Source organism: Atractosteus spatula, chromosome 1 (assembly GCF_055471065.1).
Source record: "Atractosteus spatula isolate fAtrSpa1 chromosome 1, fAtrSpa1.hap1, whole genome shotgun sequence".
NCBI lineage: Eukaryota > Metazoa > Chordata > Actinopteri > Semionotiformes > Lepisosteidae > Atractosteus > Atractosteus spatula.
Window position 1 is genome coordinate 1733403 of NC_142706.1, and position 24125 is coordinate 1757527.

General features: G+C 38.3%; 1 protein-coding gene across 1 annotated transcript in view; it reads right to left on the bottom strand.

Annotated features, from left to right (window-relative positions):
- The window catches only part of sgcz (sarcoglycan zeta), a 209328-nt gene that overhangs the window by 48605 nt on the left and 136598 nt on the right, over positions 1 to 24125 (bottom strand). Inside the window, exon 3 of the mRNA XM_088910615.1 lies at positions 15307 to 15408. Coding sequence (XP_088766741.1) covers positions 15307 to 15408 — 102 coding nt within the window. The remainder of the gene's footprint in view (positions 1 to 15306; positions 15409 to 24125) is intronic.

Sequence of the window (24125 nt, forward strand, 5' to 3'; positions counted from 1 at the left end):
GCTGGAAAAGTACATAAATTACAAGCAATATTAACATACTGTTCACTTTAAATTTGCTGCAGGACAAATTGTTATATTCACTAAACCTGTGGAGATTAAAGTGATTATTATCAAGATGAAATGCATACATTTGACATAAGTGGATGTTCAATCAGCATTTTCATGTTTGCCTTTGTCCCTCCAATATTTGAATAATACCGAAGATAACATATCTTTTAAATTCTACCACTTTCAGCAAAGAAGACCTAAATCATACTGTACATAATGAAACCCATAATCTAACCGTACCAGTCCCAGTTTCTCAGAAAGTGATTAACTTTCACAGCAAGCTGACTTAAGGAGAAAAGAAAAAAATGTCAATTTCCTGATGGATGGATGGTTTGTTACCCCCCTTAATTAAGATAATTTTATACTGTATGCATAAATAAAGTGGACAAAGAAAATACATATTAAATATATGGAATTAAACAGACATTATTAATGGGGCTGTTTTTTTCATTCACCTGGTCGCCTTGTAAGTATTTAAAACTTAGTTTTTTCTAGTAAAATGAGAAATTGTATTATTAAAACTGACAGCTCAAAACCCAACAATACAGATTCTTTGGGATGGAAAGTCGTGAATGGGGGTATCTGCTGTGAAGAATCTATTGAAACTGCAACAGGACAGTTGACTAGCAGCATGAAGAATTAGCAGGCACAGATCTGGAGAGCTGAATGTCTCCTTATTTCATCTGATAGTTTTTAATAGTCAGCATGAAAATGATATCTGACCGATAACTGGACAGTGAAATAGAACTATAGATGTTGAGGATGGACTTTGTAATGCTTTTGTTCTTTAGTTTACTGTACACTTTCTTTCACAATCGCAGCAAAAATAATAAAATGAAATAATGACATGTTTTGTCTTTCAGACTTGCCACTTTAATGTTTATATCTATGTAATCTGCTTTAAGATGCATGTCACCATTTTGACATTTTCCAAATAAATGATGTCTGAAAATCTGGAAGATAATTCAGTGTTCACAGTTTTCAGTGTTTTTAAAAGATTTATTTTCGCAGAATCTCTGTTTGCAATTGCAGATGTTGTTCAATCATGTTCACTGCAAGCTTATTACAAATGTGCCAAGAAGCAGACATCACAAGTTTTAAGTTAATTTTTAAACGTGAGTCATTCTGCAGTAGAGCACTAGCCTGTTGTGAGTTAAGAATCTCAGTCAAAATAGCTTTAATATGACCAGCTGGTAGAGTCAAAGTTCCTTAATTTCCAATACACACACCCATTGTTACTGCCAATTATCCCAAATTCAGCCCATAATAAAAATACAACAGCTCAGAATCGCAGCACTGCTTACAGCTGTCACTGTTCACAAAGAGTAGGTCTCCAAATGGATAGGGGAGGGTGTGGTTATTTCTTTGAATTCTGGGTATACCAACGTTGATTTTTTTTTCAACATTTCATGCTAACAAATCGACCAGCGTGTGCGTGATTGCTGGGGAGCAGTTATTTACCGTATTTACCATTACCGTATCTGTTTAATTGGTTTGTGTAGGGATCAGGGATATGAATGGATGTTAAACGGACATTTTATGTAGACAAAGGCTCCACAGAAGGATTCTGCATTCCCTGCAGAAGGGACGCTAAACAACGAAAGATGGATTTCCCTTGAAGTTTTTTAGAGCTGTAAAACCTGCCAGGCTCAATTATTTTCTCTGGGGCTCTCTAGTTTTTCTTTGCTGATATCTGGGGCCTTGTTGTGAGCTCATTAAAATGTCAGGAGCCATTGTAATTCTTTACCAAGGTCAAGCGAAAAGCAAAAAGTGAAGGTGGAGGATGCTTTCATATCCAGACATATGCTTAAACTTCAGACAGTTAATAATTCTGTACAGTAGTTGTATATAATTGATCTATAATTAACATTATGGTGGTTGCACTACTCATTTCCTGTCCCCTAGATTTTGAGATTACGTTAGTGGAATAGACAGAAACACATTACAATGACTAATTCGTCAATTTGAATATTTTTGCCTTGAAAAGCTTGATGTGAAGTCATGGTAAAAATACAATTTTCATTTCTGCTTTAAACTTATATAATTTAGTTATAATTGATAAAATCTGTGATTTAAATGATTTATAATTCACTCGGTTACTCTTGGATAAAGACACTTAAGTAATAAATGCCTAAAATGCAATATTTCAATATTTTTTGTAATAAACTACAGGATTGCTTTCTTACGGATACTTTCCTAATATACAGTATGTGCAATCACTAGTACTGCTTTTTATATATAATATTTTGCATCTTTTATAGTGTACCTTCTCAAGGGAGGTAGGTCCCTTTTCAGACCCATGGGGAATGGGGGGCAAGAGTCACCACTTTTCTTGGCCATCTGACACTGGAGGTGGAGGTGATGTGTTCAGCATCACACTCCAGCCGGCCTGTTACCCCCAGAAGGATTAACCCCCAGTCTGGTACTCATGTGGAAAGCAGGCTGAGTGGACCTGGGAGCCGTCTGGAAGGAATTAGAGTATCGTTTGCCCCTAGCTGGGATTGAACCCGGGACCTTCCAGTCAGGAAGCTAGACACCCTTGCCGTCTGAGCTACCACAGCTCCACCATCTCAAGGTGCTGTACACTAAAACAATCAAACCTCAGAGACAATTCCACACAAATTGAAACTGCAAATTAGACAGAATTAAAAGCAAGCATATACAGTACACGTGAGTCGTTAGACCGAGTGTGAAAGTGCTGACTGACAAGATCAGATATGGGCTTGCAGATCATTCCACAGCCCTTAAGCAACAGAAACGTCTTCCAGAATTTAGAGCACCGCATTTGTAGAACTGAGAGAAGGCCATAACGATCTCAAATAAGAGGCTTTTTCGACACACACATCCAAATTCTAGCACCATTCAGTCTTTTTTTGGAGATTGTTATTGTTTTCATACATATGGACAAAATAAAATAAAGAATTAATATCCAGGCGCCAGACATACTGTATGAGTTTCACTACCCTCGAGTCCAATGTCAACCTGTCAGGGTTGTACAGTACATTACTAAGTATACAATGGAAATAAATAACTGTCAGGCTCTGTTGGTGCTCTTTATATAGTCCATGATTGGACCCCAGATTCTCAGAATGCATTCTGGCGGTTAGTGCTTTAATTATAGTTCTTCATGAGTCTCATAAAAAAAGTCATGTTTGCACCATTGTTTGCAATGTTATTGGAGATTTTATTTGTGTCCTTGTGAAAAAAACCTAAATATTTTATTTGTAAATACATGAGTGACACAAATGCTGACTGGTTTTTGAACTAGACCTCAGATACAGTAGGAGGATATCTTCAACCAGTACCCATCGAAAGGAGCACTGTTTGGAGATCATGAACCTGCTGGAACACAGGCACACTGATATTTCTTACACCCAGATCCTACTGTGCTGCTCTCCAACGTACTGTACTGTATATGAAGTATCACTCTGCCTCTGAGACCGAGGGTGAGAGGGCAGGTCAGAGCTCTTTCATTGATTTTATATCAACAGTAAGTATTTGCACAATATAAAGTGAATGTGCTTTTGTAGATTATACATACAGGTAAGTGTATTTTTAGTTTAGTGACTTGTAAATAAGAATTTATTTCCTCTTTATAAATGCAGCACCACTGTACAGAAACACACTTGAAGGACCAGTGCAGCAATGCAATATCAATATTTCTGAATAACAGAAGAATGAATTCTTCCCCAGTGAGGACACAGTCAATATATCAACAGTTATGCCAGGCTTGCAGGTTCACAGGAGTTATTTATTTTCCAGTATTGAAAAATGTGAATAAGTAAACCACAGGTGACCTATTTTTTCACGTGTTTCCTTTTCATTTGGTTGTGTACGGCAAATTAAAATGTGCAACATGAATCTTGTTAGTCATCCACATCTAAATCATTTTTAAACAGTGGGACACCTGCTATTCATTACCCTCTCTTATATTGTTGTTTCCATGTTTATAAAACCAAGTGAAAACTTTATGAGGGAAATATATTAGCTCAATAAATCACACCTGCTTGCTTCTAATTATAGCACAGAAAATTTCTTCTGTGACATTTTTTTAATATGCACTACATGTAATTTCAGATCTCGTAAATATTTAAATGTAATCTGTTATTTTATTTCATTATAATCTCTAATTTGATTCTTAATCTGGTGCCTCTTTTAACTCATTTTGAAAAGGTACAGTATAAGCTTTACAGTATACTTCAGGTTATGCTTTCTCGAAATTGTAACGGCAGAGCACTAAAAGAAAGAAATGTACACAATGAAGATTACCTGGAGAAAATCAGATGATGTCTGGATCAATAAAGTTAGCAGCAAAATAGAACACCCCATATTTCCAAATGCTGAACTATCAGATAGGACTATTACACAGATTACATCTCATTCTCATGCCTGTAGTAGGTTGCGAATAGCAGTACAGAGATTGAATTTGGTTATGTAAATTGATTTTTTTAAGATACCAATTAACTGCTATTACAGTACAAATGATGTTACAAACAAGAGTGTCAGTGGCAATTTAAAGAATTGCAGATAATCTGTTTATTACCCAGGTTGTCAGATCTGATCTGAGCTCGTCTGAAAAGAAGTATCACAGCAATGCTAATAGATAAGTAGGAATTCTAACTGGCTCTGATTTATTGGAGATTGTAATGAAAGTTTCCAAGAAGGACAAGCCACAAATCCTGGCCACCATCAGCTCTTTAGAGTCTAAATACAGACTAGATCACAAACAGATCACAATGTATCGGTGTTCATCACACTGCAGGGCAGTTCTGACTGCCTCGGGCATATTGCCACGGGATCATCTGTCCAACTAAAGTTAAAAACAACTTGCTCTTTATCCTAATCAAAATATTGGGGTTAGTCTGTGCCTTCTGAAAAGAGCTTCCATAATATATTAATAAAAAAACGATAAAATAACGATGGACAGTGAAACTATAACAGACTATGTTACACAGTACATCAGTAGCTTAATGGGCACATGCATATTGTTTTTCACAATAGCAGGGAGGTCTGGACTTGTTGCACCTCTCCTTGGGAAACAAAATGCTGAACTCAAGTTTTTGAGGATTTATAAAAATGCAGGTTCTCTGTGTTTATTTCAAATAAAATGGTTAAAATGGTCCATATGATGGTCAGGCGGTTGGTATCAGCATGACCAGAGGTGGCTGTGAGAGAATATATTGTTTAAATATGATTGCAAAAGCTGCAAGTTCATGAGAAAGTCATCATGACCCTGTGTGCGTTACATACAGTATATACCACATATGTTCATGCACACATCATATACATCCCCTGCTAGATAGAGGTGTCTTCAAGAGTCTTCTTCAATCCTCTGGTTAGCATCTATTTTCAGGTAGTTTGTGAAATGTGATCTCTCAGGTGGTTTTTCTAGTTATTTCTTGTCTTGGAAATCCTCTCCAGTGTTTGTTTGGACCAGAAGATCTGTATTTCTTGTAGCAAGATCTGTAAACTTGTTCTGATAAGGATGTCTCTTTTGTCACCTGAGCCCTTCATTTTTTTCCGGCTTCATTCTGTTGTCACCGTTATCTGCTTCTTTGGGGTCTGACTGAGATTGTGAGATTTCTCTGCTGTCACAGCTGGCATTGTGGCAGCACACATTTAACAAGTGAAACTGGGCTCCTCTTCACGGCACTTTCTTTTCCACTTGTCCCACTGAAGGTCTCTTAAACATATTTAACATACTAAACAAAAAAAACACGATCGAAACCATAGTCTAAGCAAACAGGAATTTCTAATGTGCATGTTTGATATCAAGCGTTCCAGCTTCCATTCTTCAAAACTGCTGATATTTATTGAAAGAATCAGCTGCCAAGTAGCAGATCAATACCACTTCACAGAATAAAGAGAAGAGTTGAAGCAGCTAAATGATATGCTGTTACATCACGTGAAACGTGCACGCAAGCAGCAGATGCTGCAAAAAATATTATAAGGTTTCCCTTTTACGTCTTTGTTACGATTAAGTCCTTTAGGCTAAAAGAGACATAGAAGTTTTCCTTTGTGAATGTTGCAGTTACAACATGCTTATGTTGAACTCACTTGAAGTGACTTGATCAGGAAAGAAAAGAAGGCTATTGACACACACAGAGGTTTTTTTCCTGATGAAGATAACACACTTGTGTGCATTGCTCAACTGAGCTGCTTCAGTGTTATTTAAGCAATGGTTGGGGAATTTCATACAGTATATACTGCTCCACCTCCGTACTAGTAAGTACAGTATCAACTCAACAGTGCAAATAAAGTATGCGAGCTCTACTACTGTATATATGTTGTAATGCAATAAACTAGCGGTTGCTTCATTATTTGCAGCCAGGTGCCACTTAAACTAATCTAACTAATTTCACAGAAGACAGAGAGGAATGACCAAATGTCATGAGCGATACAAATAAAGCAGAACTGAATTATATTTGACCAGTGGAACCTGCCTTCCTAATACTGTATGTTAAATGTCCTAAATTAGCTGGACAGTGGTGAAAGACTGTGCAATCTCTCCATACAGAGTGACACTCCTCATGTTTCGATCAGATCAATAGACCACATCTCCATATCTGCTGTTCCCATCTACAATATCTACAGATTCCTATGTTTATACAGTACTTTGGAAATGAAGAGCCATCAACAGTTATTTCACCACCACATGGATGCTTTGCAGTACAGGTCCCTGCAGTAGAAAAAGGTCTACGAACTCCGAACCTGGGCTTTGACGAGGAGAAGGGGAAGATTTTCAGTGAGCAATGAGATTAGATTTGCAGAGTTGAGCTACGCACTGACCAGAAAGATACAGTATAATATTGGCCAACAATATATAAGCACTTCTTACTTTTCTTCACAGCAGAACAACAAACATTCAGGCCATTATGGCTTAAAGCAGAAACTAAATTAATGGCGATGATGTAAGAGGGCTTTGCTACCCTTTGACCTCATGCAAAAAGAGCAAGTGCAGAGCACATGAGGCTTGCACAGCACTGCCCCTGTACTGCCAGGACTAGATCACGGTCTCTCCCCTCATGGCCATGCCCTGTGTCAGAGTCGTACAGACAGTCACCTGCATCTGGGCTTGACTACAGTAGTAACCTGTAGCTCCTAATCGGTAAAAATCTATTGACCGATATAACTAAAATGCAAGATTCACACAGGAATTTACACAGTGGTGCTGCAGAAGATTTATAGGGTCATCGTGGATGAGAAAAAATGAAAACTCTGATAATGCACATTGCTATCTGTGTACAAGAGTAATTAGATTCAAATCACTTAAGGACGTACTGTACCTGAGCACTTTAATGAGTGTGATATCATTTTGCGTAATCTTAAGTATAATACATTTACCATGCCCCAGCAGAGGTCACAGCACTCATAGTAAATGCTATCAGGAACGTGGAGGATAAATCTCAAATTGATGTCATTGAGGGCAAGTACAAATGTAGAGTCAACTGATGGCATTAATTAATTAAATGCCCTGGCTTAATTACTTTCCTTAAGTAAAAATTATTACCCTATTTTAACAACATTAATTAAAAAAGAAAGGATAGACTTGCACAGACGAAACTGTGAAATGCTTTGAGACAAAAACCTTCCAAAGCACATGATGCGATATTGTAGCAGTACAGATCCCATGCATTCTTGCTCAGGAGTCCTCTTAATACCGTCATTACTGAATACGACCAGCCTCAGGTACTGCCTGGACAGCCAGTGGCCACTGATGGCTGCAACTGAAAGTCTGGGGAAGGAAACAGAGTCTGGTCCTGTTGCACACCTTTCTAATGCCTGATCGTTGAAGAATTTGCACCCTGTATTGTATAAAAGACACCCCAGAATAACTCCTGATACTGTTTCCTACCCTAGGCTCAGCTCTGGGTGGGTCACTCCATTGGCACACACTTGGCTCCCAGGAGCTCCTCAGTAACAGACTCACTCATAAACTTTGGACCTACTTGGGCTGAATCACTGCACTGTCCTTGCCCCTTTTGTGCAGTTCTCCTGGATTGTATAGGACTCTTACTGTTAGACGCTGTTTCGGCGCTGGGAAGAACCATTTTTGCGCACCTGTACAACTTCACAAGTTGTTAAATGTAACCATGTGCTACAGTAGTAGAAAGTGCCGTGTGACTTTCCCAGCCCTGCCTGTAGCATACAGTACGCTGCCAATATTAGCAGATGCACAGCCGGCTACCTCGCGGGTCTGAAAATGAGCAAAACGCACCGAGGAGCTCCTCACAGAAAGATGGGGAATTAGATACCTAAATAAGCATCTCACTGCCTAGGGGCAAACAAAAACCAAGGGAGAGATGGACAAGCAGAGAGCGAGGGAGACGGATTCACATCTAGATATACAAAAACAAAACAAGGAGGCGTATTAACGGTTAGAGGCGCAATAACCTGTATTATCCAAATATTATTAATCAGTCCTGACACCATCTCGATTAGAGGCTATTTCTAAAAATGACAGCATAGAACACCCCACAGGTCAGAAAACACAGAGAGAATGCATGCAGCTCCCTTCTGTGAATAATTTTGTAGTGGGGAAAAAAGAAATAGGCAAAAGCTTAAAAGACAATTATTTACTATAAAAAACGACAGACAAGACACGCATCACACAAACCAATTTACAATTGGAGTGAGTTCTAGAGCCCAACACATTACATCCAGCCTTCCCCGTAGATCGTTAACATCGACAAAGCCATCTCACACTCGGAAGTGGGCAGAAAATTTAACTGGGAGTCTGTGCTCATAAAATTAATACTTATCCGCTGGAAAGCTTGCAGTCTAAGCTGATGTAAACCACGTAAAACCACGTCAAAGAGACACTGCTGCTTTGCTGAAACATCGCACAGTACATCCACTTCAGTAACCGGGTACAGTTCCATTCATTTCTGAGGAATCCCACGTTTTGAAGATGAGCTGCAATGCTCCCTCGAGTTTTCCTTCATCTCTCTCCACTCCATCCTTCCTCTTAAATCAAAGGGATTTTTTTTTTGGGGGGGGGGGTTCAAGAGCCGGCTGTTCAGCTGGACAAATTTTCAGTCCCAAAGGCTGTTGATCCCTCGGCCCCAAGCGAACCTGGGCTGCTATCTGATCAGACGACCCGAGCCAAGAAGCCACCTCTGACTAACTATCCAGATTACCCCAGGGGGCAAGAATCAATAGCCATTCCTGACCGCCCTCCCTATAAATCCCTTACAGGAGGGTGCACACGTAGTTTTGGGTGATGTGCTCTGTCATTTATTATCCTGAATGATTGGGTGTGAACACAGTGTCTTTTTTAAAAAGGCAAATACAAGCTGACATTTATCCTGTTCAGATGCTCTCCCAGTTCAGCCTGGTTCAGTGAACATTAAACACAACTCATTACAGAATGTCAGTTTTCTCCATCTGTTTGCTAAATAATTTTGACAAATACTAATCGCTTTCACCCCACCATTTTCCAAGATATATTTGAAAAAAAATACAGCAACTCTGATCATGTGGACACTGTGTTATCTACTCCTAGTTTATGGCTGTAGCAACTACAGTACATTAAACTTTGCTCACAATATGTACTGTAGGCTACATTGCAAGTTCATCAAACAATGCCTTTTATGAAACCTAATAAAAGCATCAGATTTTTCCTGTTTAAGTGAATATACAATATGAGTAATTTAAATTTAACAATTTGTAATCATTCAGAAATAAGATCCAAATAAGATCCTCTTTTACCATTTAAATAAAACCACATTCATTCAGTCTACAAATTGCTATTCAGTTATTAGTGTTTGTATTAGTAATTTATTCTTCCAAGAGCCTTAGAAAGCCGATATATACTGTATGCTACAGTATTTCAAACAAGATCTCGCTAGCTGCAGTACATTCTAGTACAAATAATGGAAGCCCTTATCCTGCATTGTGTTATTCTGTTGCAAAATTTGATTTTTTCACTTTGAAACGCATACTTTCCATATAATCTGGTACCTGTTACATACTGCACCACATTCAAGACCCAGTGATAATGAAAGAACACAAATAGTTTAACATTTTTTATTTATACCAGGTGTTTTTTAAAGAATTAGTTCTCATGCTCCAAATGTGGTTAGGTGTTACAGTACATGTACAGTATGTATTTGAATTGTTTATGTACTTCCTAAGGACACCCTAGTGTAGCACGCTTATCTCAAAAAAGTTGCACCCACAGTCGTTGGCCTACTTCAAAGGCAGTGATGTACTGTAGTTATGAGGATGTCGATAAAGCAAGGACAAAATGGCAATGTCACGTTAACTTCCAGCATTGTGTGTGTCTTGTAGTACTATACTAGAAAATGTTTAGTGGTAGTACAGAACAGTAACCACCTTTGTGTACCTCAGACATTTCTTGTCAGAATAACAAGGCATCTAATGTATCTGTGGTGTAAGCCTCTTACCTTTTTGACAAGGACATCTGCAAGGCTTTCCACTGGAGGGACACATTGAGAATTTGTTTTTGCTGAGGCAGTTATCTTTTCATATTCCAGCTTGTGAGATCAGAATAAAGCCTGTTGAGCCCAGTTACTGTATATAAAGTTAAGAAAGCATTTTCATGTTTATCACCTCTACTTTCAGTCAGACAAGATCAGGCTGATAAAGTCCCATCACAGGAATCACAAATGCTGGGCCAGGTGTCGTGGCCTGGATCTTTACTGAATGGGAAGGTGACAACAGATGGAAACTTCTCTCACAGACCTAGACTTGCTGTTACTGTACATTCATCAGGAGGCTGACATTCTGTTGCTCTCATCGCTACTCAAAGTTCTATATTTGGAAAAACAATATAAGCCCTGTAAGTATTATTTTGAAACTGAAATGTGTTTCGCCCTGGACCCAACAAGATGTACTTCTGAGTGGTAAGCGAAGTTGCAAAACAAAAAAATAAGGAGAGTTTAAACTGTCTTCTTCCTATGCTACTTTCCTAATTTTAGCACAAGTAATGTTCTTATGACAATTTTGTAATCTGCTCCATAAATAAAAGAGGTCAATTCATTGCTACATTAAGTTTATTTGGTTTAACATTGCAACCCAGCTCTTAATGACCCAATTGAGCTAATTATTGGTTTAATTAGAGCAGTTAAACAGCATTTATTTCACAGGCCTTTCGAAGCAAATTGACAGTTAAAAACTATTTTTGTTTCAGCTGCTGTACACTGCAGGAAATTCTTCTTTGACGGGTATTATTTGAACGGTCAACTGCTCTCATACTGTAATTTAGAGATATTTAACAATAATGTGTGTTATTTAAATGTGTGTATGTATAGTATGATGTGTACCTGCAGATCTGCCTTCTGCCATATTGTACTGAGTTGTGGGTAGTATGTACTGTAATTGTCTGCGTTCATATGTATTGCACAGAAACAGAATTTATTAGCAACACTTTTATGTTCAAAGTGCTCACCGCATACAGTACCACTGAATATGCTTTTGTGCACAAAGCTAAATTTTGAGCTTGCAAAAGCTTATCCCTTTGCAGTACTGTACGTTAATCCAGTTCTCAGAAATCAAAACAGTTTCTCTGTCTTCATTTTTTAACCTTCTCAAAAAGTGATGCACAACCGCGATGGACCATGTTGTTAAAAAGATTTTTAGAATCTTTTATTTTAAAAATCTAACATAACAGAAAAAATGACCCTTGCTTAAACAGTCCAAGCCCTGGTTCATTGCTTTGATCTAGTCCTTTTTAATTACACTGTACTTGTAGCAAAAGAAAGCATAAAACATCAACAAAGTGTATTAAAAAGGGTAGAACTGCTGTCACTATGAGGAGCTATTATGCTTAAGACAGCAGACAAGAATTATTCTTCACTCACAGCTGATAGACTCTTATTGCATCCCTAGGGGGACAATTATAAAGGTCTGTGTTGGAAGACAGCCCCGATACATCAGCTAAAATACCAAGATGGCACCACATCACTAGCTTAAAGATGACTTACAAACATTTGAAAGCTTTAATGATCAGGCAGCTCAAGAATGCCTTACTATTAGCGAAAGTGCATTAGCAATACCATGCAATTAAAATGACAAAGGTTGCACACTGGCCCTGCAGCTGCAAGAAAGCATGAAGACCATCAGTATGAACTGAGCCTCAACCTTCAGAGTTCTTAATGGGTTCTAGTAACTGGAGAACACTGCACAATTTGCCCAGGATCCTTTTTAAAGTGTAGGAGCACAGTGGGTTTAAACAAGTTATTCTTATCCATGAAAATGAATTTGCTCACTTCTACTTGATGTGAATAACATCAGGGCATTGGTTGGATTGTTTTGTTAAAAAAAAAACTAGGCTATATCCAGTGTGTGTATTTGAAAGATTCAAAAAGGAACAGTAAAACAACTTTTTTATCATGTCACCTATGTAGAAACGGTGAAAATATATACTGTACATTCATCATTTCAGAGTTATTTTGCTGTGTCAACGAGGAACAGTACAACAAGAAGTTCACATGAGACTGTTAGTGGAAGACTGCACCAAGGTGCCACTAGCAGAAAACGGAGTATTGTAAGTAATCCATCTTTTCGAAATCTATTGCAGGACTTAAATTATGGGAAGGCAATGGTTAATTCAAACTGGACTTTACACATGATATTAAGGCTGGATTCCAGACATCGTTCTTAATATAAAACTGCAGGATAGCCAGAAGAGCTCCTACAGCACTTGCTGGTTAATATTACATTCAAAACATCTGTTGCTGTTTTTGTAAACCATTATATCATAGAAACCTACCCGGTTTCTGAAATGCAAACATTCCACAGGATATGTTATAAGATTTGACCTTGTCTACGCTGCCATACTGTACAGTATATACTTAAAAGTTTTTGATGGTCATCATTATCAAGTGTGGGATCTGAACCGCAAAACTATAAGATTGGTAGTGAAGAAAACAACCTGAAGTAATTACAGAAGCTAACTTGAAAGGAATTAGAAAATCAATTTTAATCTGATTCTTTAAGAATATTGTGCTTAGATGGACATTTTAGGCGATAGTCAATAGGGACTTAGTCAATTTTGCATACCACAACAGCATTTAAGGAGGTACAGTACATGTCTTAACATTACCCTCATTACACATTTTAACATCATCTAGATCTTTCGTTTTTTAGACTGTGAAAGCATAACTTTAGCCAGAACAACAAATCTAATTATTTACCTATCGCTACAGCCAAATTGACTATAATGCTGGAAAACAGATGTGAACTGTAATTCTATTTCATACACAATCAGATTAGTGTTTTTCAAACCAGACAGTATGCAGTGCAACCGTTAGCACCCGGAGATTGTTAATGTACATCCAATCAAACCACTCTGTTCTCTTTCATTCTTTTAATAAAATACAAATGTCACAGTTCAGAACTTTGAAACCAAGGTTTTAAATCCCTGTCAAATAAGACATGATTTCCAATTTTAGTGTTGGCAAACAAAATCGACAATCTACAAGTAAAAAGGGATTTTAAACTATTTTGAAATACAGAGGGCTTTTTTTAAAACAAACCTTGCTACAGTATCTGTGTAAATAAGCCCCTTCAATCACACTACGTTTTATTTATACTTTTCGTTACACTTTTGTTTTAAAGAAACTAGTGTAGCGGCGAGGCTTAATAATAAGGCAGAATTAAGTGTTTCTGAGCTTCCCAAATGAGGCCCCATTTCTCTGTTCATCTCTGTGGTGCAGCCACAGAGAGACCATTAGTGCAGGGTGATTTAAGGTTTCCTAGGACAGCTCCCAAAGGGGGATGCATTTAGCTAAGTCTGGCTATCATGATCAATGGTCATCCACTGGCGCCTATCAGTCTAGGGAGTGCCGGATGGACATCTGGACTGCATTCCTAAGTGTCAGGACTAAGTGACTCATATCTCACCTTGATCAACCAATCAGGGACTGGTAGGGCTGAGTAACCCACGTGGGACTCTGATGCCCATGGAACTTTCAGCCAATCAACGAGCTGAAGTTCCTCCAGGTAAAAACAGGCAACACAGGCCTGGAGATTCGGAAGGGGAGATTCAACAAGATTCAGATTCGGGAGATTCAGTAAGATTCTGGAGAGGATTCTGTGGACTGTTCTAAAGGGAATTCAAAGGAGAATTCCAGGGCAGGACGGCCCAGGAGCAGAAGGCTCCCAAGGGCAGGACATTCTCGCAGCGCGCCTCCTGACCATCCCGAGACTCAGCCCGGACAACCACGGAACGGCCAGTGTGTCCGAGTGCCAGAACTTTCCTTTGTTCTAAGAGTCTAGAGTGGAGGTTGCCAGAGAGTAACCAGCAGCAGGCCTCGTGAACAGGTCGGAACTGTGGACAGCTGAATCATTATTCAGAACTAGCGCTTCATCAGGAACGAACCGGTCCTCTTCCTGACTTGCTGGGACCCACAGTCATCTTTTCTCCTGTGCACAAACTTTGCTAGTTAAAGCCAACACTAACTAGCCGGTCAGTGAGCATCTGCAGCGCACCGTCGCAAGCCGCACAGCACAGCCTGGCACCGAGCCAGAGAGCGCGGATTGGACAGCAACAGCCTGCAACTGTTTCTTTGTGTCCGCAGGAGATCTGAATCCCCAGAAATTGGATGAGTATTCAACTTCAATGCATTACAGCTCGAGAATTCAATTGTTATCCCAACCAGTTGATATCAATTTAATTCCTAAGAGTTATGTACTTGTTTTGAGTATCTAATGTAGAAGTTGTAACCAAGTTCATTTACGAAACGGTCTTAATGAATGATATACTGAACGTATGTCCTCTTGATATATGTAACACTTCGTAACTGATTGAATATATATCTTTTGTATTCTGATAACCTTCTCGATAAGATCTGTTAGGTTTACATGCATATTCTATGTATTAATAAATGTATCCTCGTGTATTAGTACCTGTGTGTGTGCGTTGTTTGAGTTATGTCGCATGGTTGGATTCTAAAGCCATCAAAAGAATCAATTTTGTGATTTACTGCTACAATTAATAATTGTCTCAGTAAATGCCCAAACCCTACAGAACTGGTGCCTTCAGAGAGCCACTATGATTACATATTTGGCGTCCCTGAACGGCTATGAAACACTACACTAGAAACAAAAGTGTTCTACCAGCTTGAGTGATTTGTGACAGCTGTCACAACGCAGTACGACCTGCATCTCCTGCTCCTGGCCAATTAGAAAGGATGTATTTCTGATGACACAGAAGCGAGGTCTATAATGCAAGGAAGAAGGTTTTATAGAGTGCACACTGTAAGATGCACAAATACAGTACAGTACACTTACCTTTCTGGATTGGATTTCTTTCACATATAACGGAAGAAGAAACTCCGATATTCCCTCCAGCCTTATTCCTTCCTTGTTGACACGGAGATTGCCCATTCCATCCTGCCAAGAGAGAACAACCAATCAAATGGAATCAGATAATGGACACCAAAAATAACACACTATTCATCACCAGGGTCATTCTGAAATAATAAAGAGAGAGTCTGCGTATACTAGAAAATTCCATTTATATTCAAAGGATCTTTAAAAGATGCCTTTAAAGACAAAAAAAAAGATAATCTGTTTCATGCTGAACACGCATATCAATATTTGAAATGTGGAAGAACTAGAAGTGTAACATTCTAAAAAAAAACTCCCAGTAGAGAAATATACGCACACGTGTGTCACACCAATCACAAAAGACACAACAGGCAAAAATCTAGTTTCGCGTGTTTCTAGTCATTGATAAAAAAAAACACTAAACGCATTTGAAAGACTGCAATCTGCATTTCTACAAGCACCCCTCAGGACAGCTGCACCACGACCAGCTCTGTAGAAACAACAATGCACTGTAGAGAGTTAAAGCTGCACTCTACTGCATTCCGTTTCTGCAACCTGCAAGGTCAGGCTCCAGGGCAATCTGACTTCCAGCCCTCAAACTGGTAGTTCTTCCTTTCGTTTCTTCCGTTTGAGTTCTCAATCCTTGTGCTAAGTATATTGTGTTTTTTCCTAATATTTTTACAGCTGATGATTTAAGATTTAAGATAATAAATAGCTTCACAGGGTCCGTGTGCATCTGAGTGTACTGTAGGTTTGCACAGTGATATCGAAGAAGAAAGACTGGCAACATATTATAAAAAAAAATCCACGTAACCGAATAATAGTTCTAGGAAAAACAAGTGTGTATTCAATATTTAAAATACACTCAAATGCACTGAAAAATATTATTGACACCCTCAGCAATCAGTATTTTACTGATCCTTTTCTGACTTGATAACATTGAAATCAGGTACACTGCCATATTCTGTATTTTAATGCAGTATGTTCAAGTTCAGTCATCTCAGTCAGGACTGCTGACCAGTCCTCCATGCAACTCCATCAGATCATACAGCTTTATCTTGTGAACTGCTTCCTTTAGCTCATAGCACAGATGTTCTGGAGACTGTGATGACCAATCAAGAGCACTGACTTCAGGTGCCCTGGGCATCTGGCAGGAGATTCGGAAGTGTGCTTAAGGTCATCATCTTGCTGTTTAGATTTGTCTCAAATCTTTTTTAAAATAAAATACCCTGATATATTGTTACAAATGGTGGGTTATGAAAATGGTGAAAATCAGAAATTGACTGAGCCATTTACTCAGTAAGTGAAATAAATATTCATAACCCCCAACGTTTAATGATTTCTCCAGAACATACCCAATAAGTTGGTATAATTAGAGGCACGTGAATTCTTTATTCTCTGGCACAGCTTTGGTGAAAGGAGTAATAATCCAGACACACTTGGTTAAACAAATGTTTATTAACAATGACAAGAAACAAACTACACTACACACAACAAAACAAGTTACTACTGTATGTCTACACTATGTACAAACAAGGGGTTTCAGACGCCTGACATTCTAATAATCAGAAAGCCCCAGACTGCTACTAAGCATTAAACTCTTAACGCCTACAGAGACCAAGAGATAAGCTTGCGCTTGTTGCTTGCCGGGTAGGCTCCGGCTTCCCGCAACACCTTATGGTATAAAGTAGTTTGGCAAATGACATGATAATTCCTTAGGAACAAGTAATAGGTTTATTCCATGCTGAAAAAAAGAAGAAAGAGAACACAACGTTTCGGCCGTGGAGCCTTCTTCAGGTGTCAGGTGGTTAGAAAGCCTGGTCTTGGAACAGATAGCTGTGAAGAGACGGAATGCTGGTTTAGTGAGAGAAGAGGGCAAGTGGCCCAGGGAGGAAGAGAAGGTATGACGAAGAGATCTAGAAAGAGATTTGGAGGAAGGCATAGTGGGTCGCAGCAGCTGTAGGTGGTAGTAGTTCAGGTGGGTAGCTGCGTCAGCATGCGTAGGCTGCAAAGGAACAAGTAATAGGTTTATTCCATGCTGAAAAAAAGAAGAAAGAGAACACAACGTTTCGGCCGTGGAGCCTTCTTCAGGTGTCAATGATAATGATAATTCCTTATATTTATATAACGCTTTTCTGGACACTCCACTCAAGGGGTGCAGCCCCACCTGGATGACGTGACAGCAGCCATAATCCATAATGCACTATACACTCACCAACCATCAGCTTGGTAAAACTTTCTTTTATCTGCTTCCTGGTTGAGTGTCAACCTCCTTATTAGCTTTGAGCATCCTGCTGATGGACCATTAAAATTGGGATGTCCATCTTCTTGTGAATTTTTTAAAGCCCTCGCCCATTTTATGGAAGTCGATAAGCTTTTGCTCGAGACCTCCTGAAAACGCTCTGACTTCCTCCATGATGATTAATGACATGGGGTTACTTGGTTGCTTGTGCAGCCTGCTTTTATATCCTCTACTCGTCAATGTGACTGCCAGGAGCTTTGACAAACTGCCAGATATTTGTAAAACAGTGAAGTACTACAGTACATGTACAAAATATGTCAACGCATACAAGGTGTGCAGAAAATGAACATTTTATATTTGCACAAATGTATACTTATAGCACATATTTTGTATTTTACTTTCCAATCATTTATGACACACACAATCCCATTTTTTGTGGTCAAACACATTTTCAGTTACACTAGATGATGAATAAATTTGGAGTAAAACTTTTTATGGGGAAGTGGACTGTATTTAATTAAAAACTCATAACTTCAAGTCCTCTATGAACAGTTAAATAACTTTCTTTTTATGCAAGTCTTTCTGGTATTAACATTTTTCAGCAGGAGGTGAGGAGTGACAAAGATAACCTTTCTGTCATGTACTTCTGCATTTCATTTCAGAATTGAAACAGAATGTAAAAGTTCCTTCCAAGCAATGTATGTAATACCTGTATAAAGATGTTACACTGACTGCATCAGGGTACATACAGAAGGTATTTATCTACACCCCAGGCAATGTACAGTAGCTAAAATATAAAAACCCAAATCAGTTCTCTTACTCCAACTGAGTTCATCATAGTGTATTTCTATGTAAGTACTGTACATGTAAGCACTGTTTCCAAATTCTAATTGTGGAGAGAAGCAGTAAAATAACGTATTCAGTTACTTTTTGCAACATTATATGAGACTAAAAAATAATTTGGTACACATATACCTGTATAACACACTGTAATAATTAAAACAACATTAATTTTACAGCTCCAGAAATAAGTCTAATACCTGTCTATCTAAGGCCAGTTAGCACAATCCACCGTTCAAGAAAAAGTCCAAAAATGTTTCGCCATGCATTTCACACTATGAAGAGAGCACTGGTGGCCATTGTGATTACGTTTAGAGAAGATCAAACAGATATTTCTGGCAAACAGTGATTCTCTTAGAAGTATTTAGATGGAAGCATTTAAGAAAAGCCTATACTGTTTATTGATTAGGCATCTCTGGATTGCATTGAGTAACCAGACATTCTTTTCTAGCCCTGCAGTGCAGCTTTTCTCTTTTAGTTTAAGACACAAAGACGAGGTCTTTGAACTAAGAGATCACAGCATAGTTTTTTACTCTGTCCTCAGTAATAAACTATGGCTCCCAATCAAATTTCCAAGCTGTTTTATCAGACCTTAATTAGCCAGCCCATCCTCAGACTGTTGAGAATTTTAATTTAAAGTCAATGCTATGTTCTTCAAATATTAGGCTACAGGGTTGTGTGTTTGGTAGCGTGTGATACAACATCGCTTTACTCTCTGAAGTTCCTTCTGCCCATTGGGTATAATGAGTAGTCATGGCGACAACAGAATGTACAGTAGGAACCCCTGGAGCCCAGGATAATTGGACATTCACAAATATTCGCTTGAGATTAAGTTTTGCTTAAGTGGGGGTGAATATATGTACCGTGCATGGTCTCAAATAGACTCAGCGAATTATGTAGGTGTAGGTGTGCTTTTCTGCTCTGCTAGAGCAAGATGATTTTTGTCTCTCTTTGAACGCTATTAATGGTCATCTAGGATATATTTTCACAGCATTACCTTGGAGCAGACTTGTGGAAAAAACTAATTATTTCTTCAAATCCCCTTGATACATCCTGTTACATACACATTTACCTTTGTACACAATCAATTGCACTACTGTATAGTGGCACATTGTGTTATTTTGCTTAAAAGAAAAGAAGTAATAATATTGTGAAGATATTTTATTGCCTAGAGTCGCGCTGTTAAGCCCGAGCTGCCGTTTGATGAAACATTTACACATTTCATAACAAAAGAAAAATGTTCTGAACAAATCATAGCCCCCATTGTATTCAACTGTTTAATATTTTTTTTTGCCTTTTAATAATTCTGTGTTTATAACGGCAAATTGTTCATTAAAAAGAGATAATTAAAAAGACTTTGAAAGAAGTCCTGCTGCTCTCTCAAATCAGTGAGTGTCTTTGTCTTCTCAAATTGGTATTATCCTCCACAGTCACAGAGAAAACCACGTGTTCAAGGATAATTTGTCTCCCTCACTTTCAGCACTTAACTATACCCCACTGAGTTACATGTGTTTTGGTACGTCTAACAGCTCTTTGAAATCTTCAACAAACTTATAAAGGAGAAAAAAAAACTCTTATCTACAGAAACACATTTCTTACAAGTAGGGTATTATAAACAGACAACATGTTGTATGCTGATGGTGGAGCCCTGACCCCAGCCCTCACTGTAATAGACTAACATACAGTATTTATTTTACAGAAAACTTTGAAAATTATATCGTGCATCCAAATTAATTGGGTGCCGGGGGAAATAGAGATAGCCATTACAAGTACAGTACAACGTTGAGTTTAAGAACCTTGCCTAGACACTCACACATACTGTATACTGTATATATACTGTATGAAGAACTGAAGAAGAGCTACACAAACACAGTTTACATAATGTTTATATTCCTAAATTAATATAGTTTATGACCTTCAGATGCATTATGCTCCTCTTCTTTTTATGCTCAGCTACTAAAAATTCCCTTTAGTTGTAAAATTCCATATTAATATTCAATATTAAGCGGGTTTAAACATGCACAGTAAAGAGATTAAATGAAACAGCAAATGCACCACGAGTGCCGCCTGTCGGTCATTTTGGCCAGCTAATCGTGTACTGTGGTATAACGCGCTAAACTGTAGATAATTTCACGTGGTACAGGGTTTTACCGTGCATTTTGAATGGCTGCATCTGTATGAAGAACCTAAGACGAGCTACAAAAGAGATATTGTTATTCGACGTTGTTCTAGTGCGTTTGGTAGTTCGTAGGTAATTGATCCCAGGATCTCATCCAGCTGTTTCTTGATGGAAGCCAGAGAGTCAGAACCAACCACATGGCTGGGCGGCCTGTTCCCTTGGGTGAACAAGTGCCTCCCATTCTTGATTTTAAACGTACTTCCACACAGTTTCCACATGTACCTTCTGGGTCGTGTTGACTTTGTCGATGCCTCTGAGGATTCTGACTGCTTGTGCCAGGCTCTCTCCTTCTCTACTCGTCTCTGTTCAGGGCCCAGAGCAGGACTAAAGGGAATGTCCTGCACTGTCAGGTTGAAGGAGTCTTTTTAGTCTTTTTAGAAACCATATATCATATATATGGGTTGTCTGTCAAAAATATCTAATTTGCACTTGATGTTTTTCTTTCCACTCTGCCTCCACAAATCTCAGAGGCCTGTATTGAGTAGGATATATACAGTATATGCTTTAGGTGGGAATAAATTCCCAGAAAGTTACAGTATATGTTAATTCAGTACCTCTTCTCCAAGACAATTGAAAATTCATTAGTGACACATCAGTTGCCTCATGTCATTCAAGATCCTATATTCTTGTGTACAATTTCAGATTCTCGGATTCTGATTCTCAGTTTTTGGATGATTTATATACATGCAAATTGGTGTATCCACTTGAGAGCAGTTCCTTTCTCACTAATTCACTGACACGGCTCTCCAGCAATGACATTAGGAAAAGATTAGCTACTGTATGGTGTGAAGACCACTCCACTTCTTTTATACAAAATCTGTAAAAATTCAGATCACACCCCTTGATTCAATTCAGCCACTTTATTCATTAGAATCATGGGAATGTATTCTTAATGACAATACAATCAAAACACTTAGAAAACATGTAAAACAGAAATTGTTATTGATATTGATCTTCGAGGAGGAGGGGTTTTATTCCCTACAGCTGACTGCTAGAGTCGTAGATGAAGAACGGTTACATAATATGAATAATTCTGCAAGCAATTCTGTGAGCATTTATGAATAAATCACAACCGATCTTCAGTTTTGAAGTGAAAAGTACACAACAGAGGACATAGAAAATGAAAAAACATCACACAGCTCATACATAACTGAGGATCTTTAATGTTTTTTGGCAAACTGGCAAGGAGTCCTTTAAGCAACAGAACTGTCGATACTGTCTACTGGGTCTCAGCTGCTCCTCGTTAATCCTTAGCTGTCCTGAAACATAACGTGCAGCCTGCAAATAGCTGCTGTGTTTTGTGCAACTATCGGCAAGTTTCTGAGATCCAGGGTGCCGAGCACAGTATCAGCCAGAAACATTTTATTATTAGTACTAACAGACTCCTTGCAGACACTTGGATGGATGCCTAATTCTAAATTGAGTGTAGTTATTCGGTATGTGAACCTGTTTTTTAAGAAGAGCAATTACAGAGATCCAGAGCAGTAAACAAATGAATGTACTGTACACACCATTTTGTTGTGTACTTCAGAAACAGCCTCTGCAAACTTAGTGAATGGTCCTAAGTAACCAGTAAGCTCCTAACTCTGAAACTAAATCCTGTTCAGAAATATGACTATGTGGATTTCTAGTCTTTTTCAAATACCCATAACTTCCCCACAACTAAAATTAGATCCAATAGAATTATTACTTAAAATTAGGCTATCTGAATTTCCCAGTTTGATTCCAAATACAGCCATCAAAAAGCTGCCCTGTGTCAAGCCACCCTACAGAGATGCACATTTCCTTGAAATATAAAAAATGCAGAAAACATTTGCACAATCTGAAACCCGTGGTTGTTAGGTAACTTCCTGTCTTAATGAAACTGTTTAGTGCACAATGAAGGCCAGTGTAACAAAGCTGCTCCTCATGCGCATGTGTGTTGTTATTAAATATTTACTGAACAGAATCTTAATTGTCGTTTTTCATACGTCATTGGTGAGATTGAGATTAGGGTTCATCCTTAGTTTAACACAATTGGAAAGAAATAAAGCCCAGGGTTTGCAGTTCAACCAACTGGAAACCCACAGCAAGATACTGTAGGGCTGGAGAGATATCAAGGAAATAATTCTATTATATATTATATATTATACATTAGTGGTTTTCACATGAAATGTGGGATTCTACTGTATGTGAAATTGATTAGAATTTTCAGGGGTTAGTTCCTCCTCTGACGGTTAAGTCATGGTGTTTTGGTCCACCCAACCTGTTTCACTTTTGCAGGATTTACAAACACGTTCCTCTAGTTTGTTTAATCTCACATGAACAGGCAGACACTGCTATTATGAAGGAGATCTTAAGGAGCAGGCTGTTTTGTGTGCTTGATTAATTTGCCCCACTATGCAAACAGGAAACTTCCTTTAAATATTGAAAGTTTAAAAACAAAAGCACTGTTGATACTGTTATTATTTTAGAAGGGGGTAATCTAATGTTTATAGACTTGTTTTCTGTATTTCCTTACAACCTTCCCTTACAATCTCATCCTCTCACTATATTTTAATTTTACCTTTGAAAATAAAGGAAAATTATGTAAGGATAATTACTACAACTACAATATTACGAATAAAAATACTAGAAAGTAGTATAATGCTGTGTGCTTAAAAAGCATATTATTATAATGTTCTTTTATGATGTACTGTAAATGGACAAATGTAAAAGAAAACAGAAAAAAAGTAAAAATCTCTTCTATCCATTACTAATTTTTTTTTGCTTCAAACTTCCATTCTACCCTTCTGCCTTTGTACAAAAATCAGTTTGTCTCTATGGCAACAAAATTACTGAAATTAAGGGGGGGTGAGAGAGAGAAACGATTTCACCCCGAAGGGTTTCTTCATGTTTCCGAGTGAGGGGAAATCGCAGTCCCTGCGCCAGGATCACAAATTAAAGAAGGAGGAATAAAGACACTATAAGAACCCAGGCCTGGGCTCACCAGGGGAGGAAACAGATTCTGGACTCTGGGGTTTCTGGGGACAGCAAGGGCACAAGATGTGTCGTCTGACAAAGTGCCTCTTCAAACGGGGTTTGTATTTACGGACGTTTCAAACTGCCTTTGCTATATTTCTAAAAAAAACACACAAGCAATGCATTTTTATAAGGAAACCTGTCTTTGTTAGAATGCACTACTTCCCATCCCTTATATGAGGTAGGAATAATTAGTCACTAGTCAAGGAGCCCATCTATAGTATGTATCAGCTGACAAAACTGCATTCAAAGAATAATGCAAGCAACTCAGAAGCTACTGTATGCAGCCTAAAAAGGTTCTCATCTCAGACAATATGAAAAAGCTAACCAATTCCGTGCCATGAACCCAGATGTTTCTTTCATAGAAATGTGTATTAACAGAGATTGGTATTTTTTTGTCTCTCTTTTCAAAGAAAAGCACAGTAGGATATATTCATACACTCACTTTCTGAATTGGCTAAGTTCAATATTTTCCTTCTTTTCATATTTCTTCAAAAAAAAACAAGGCATTACTCCTTG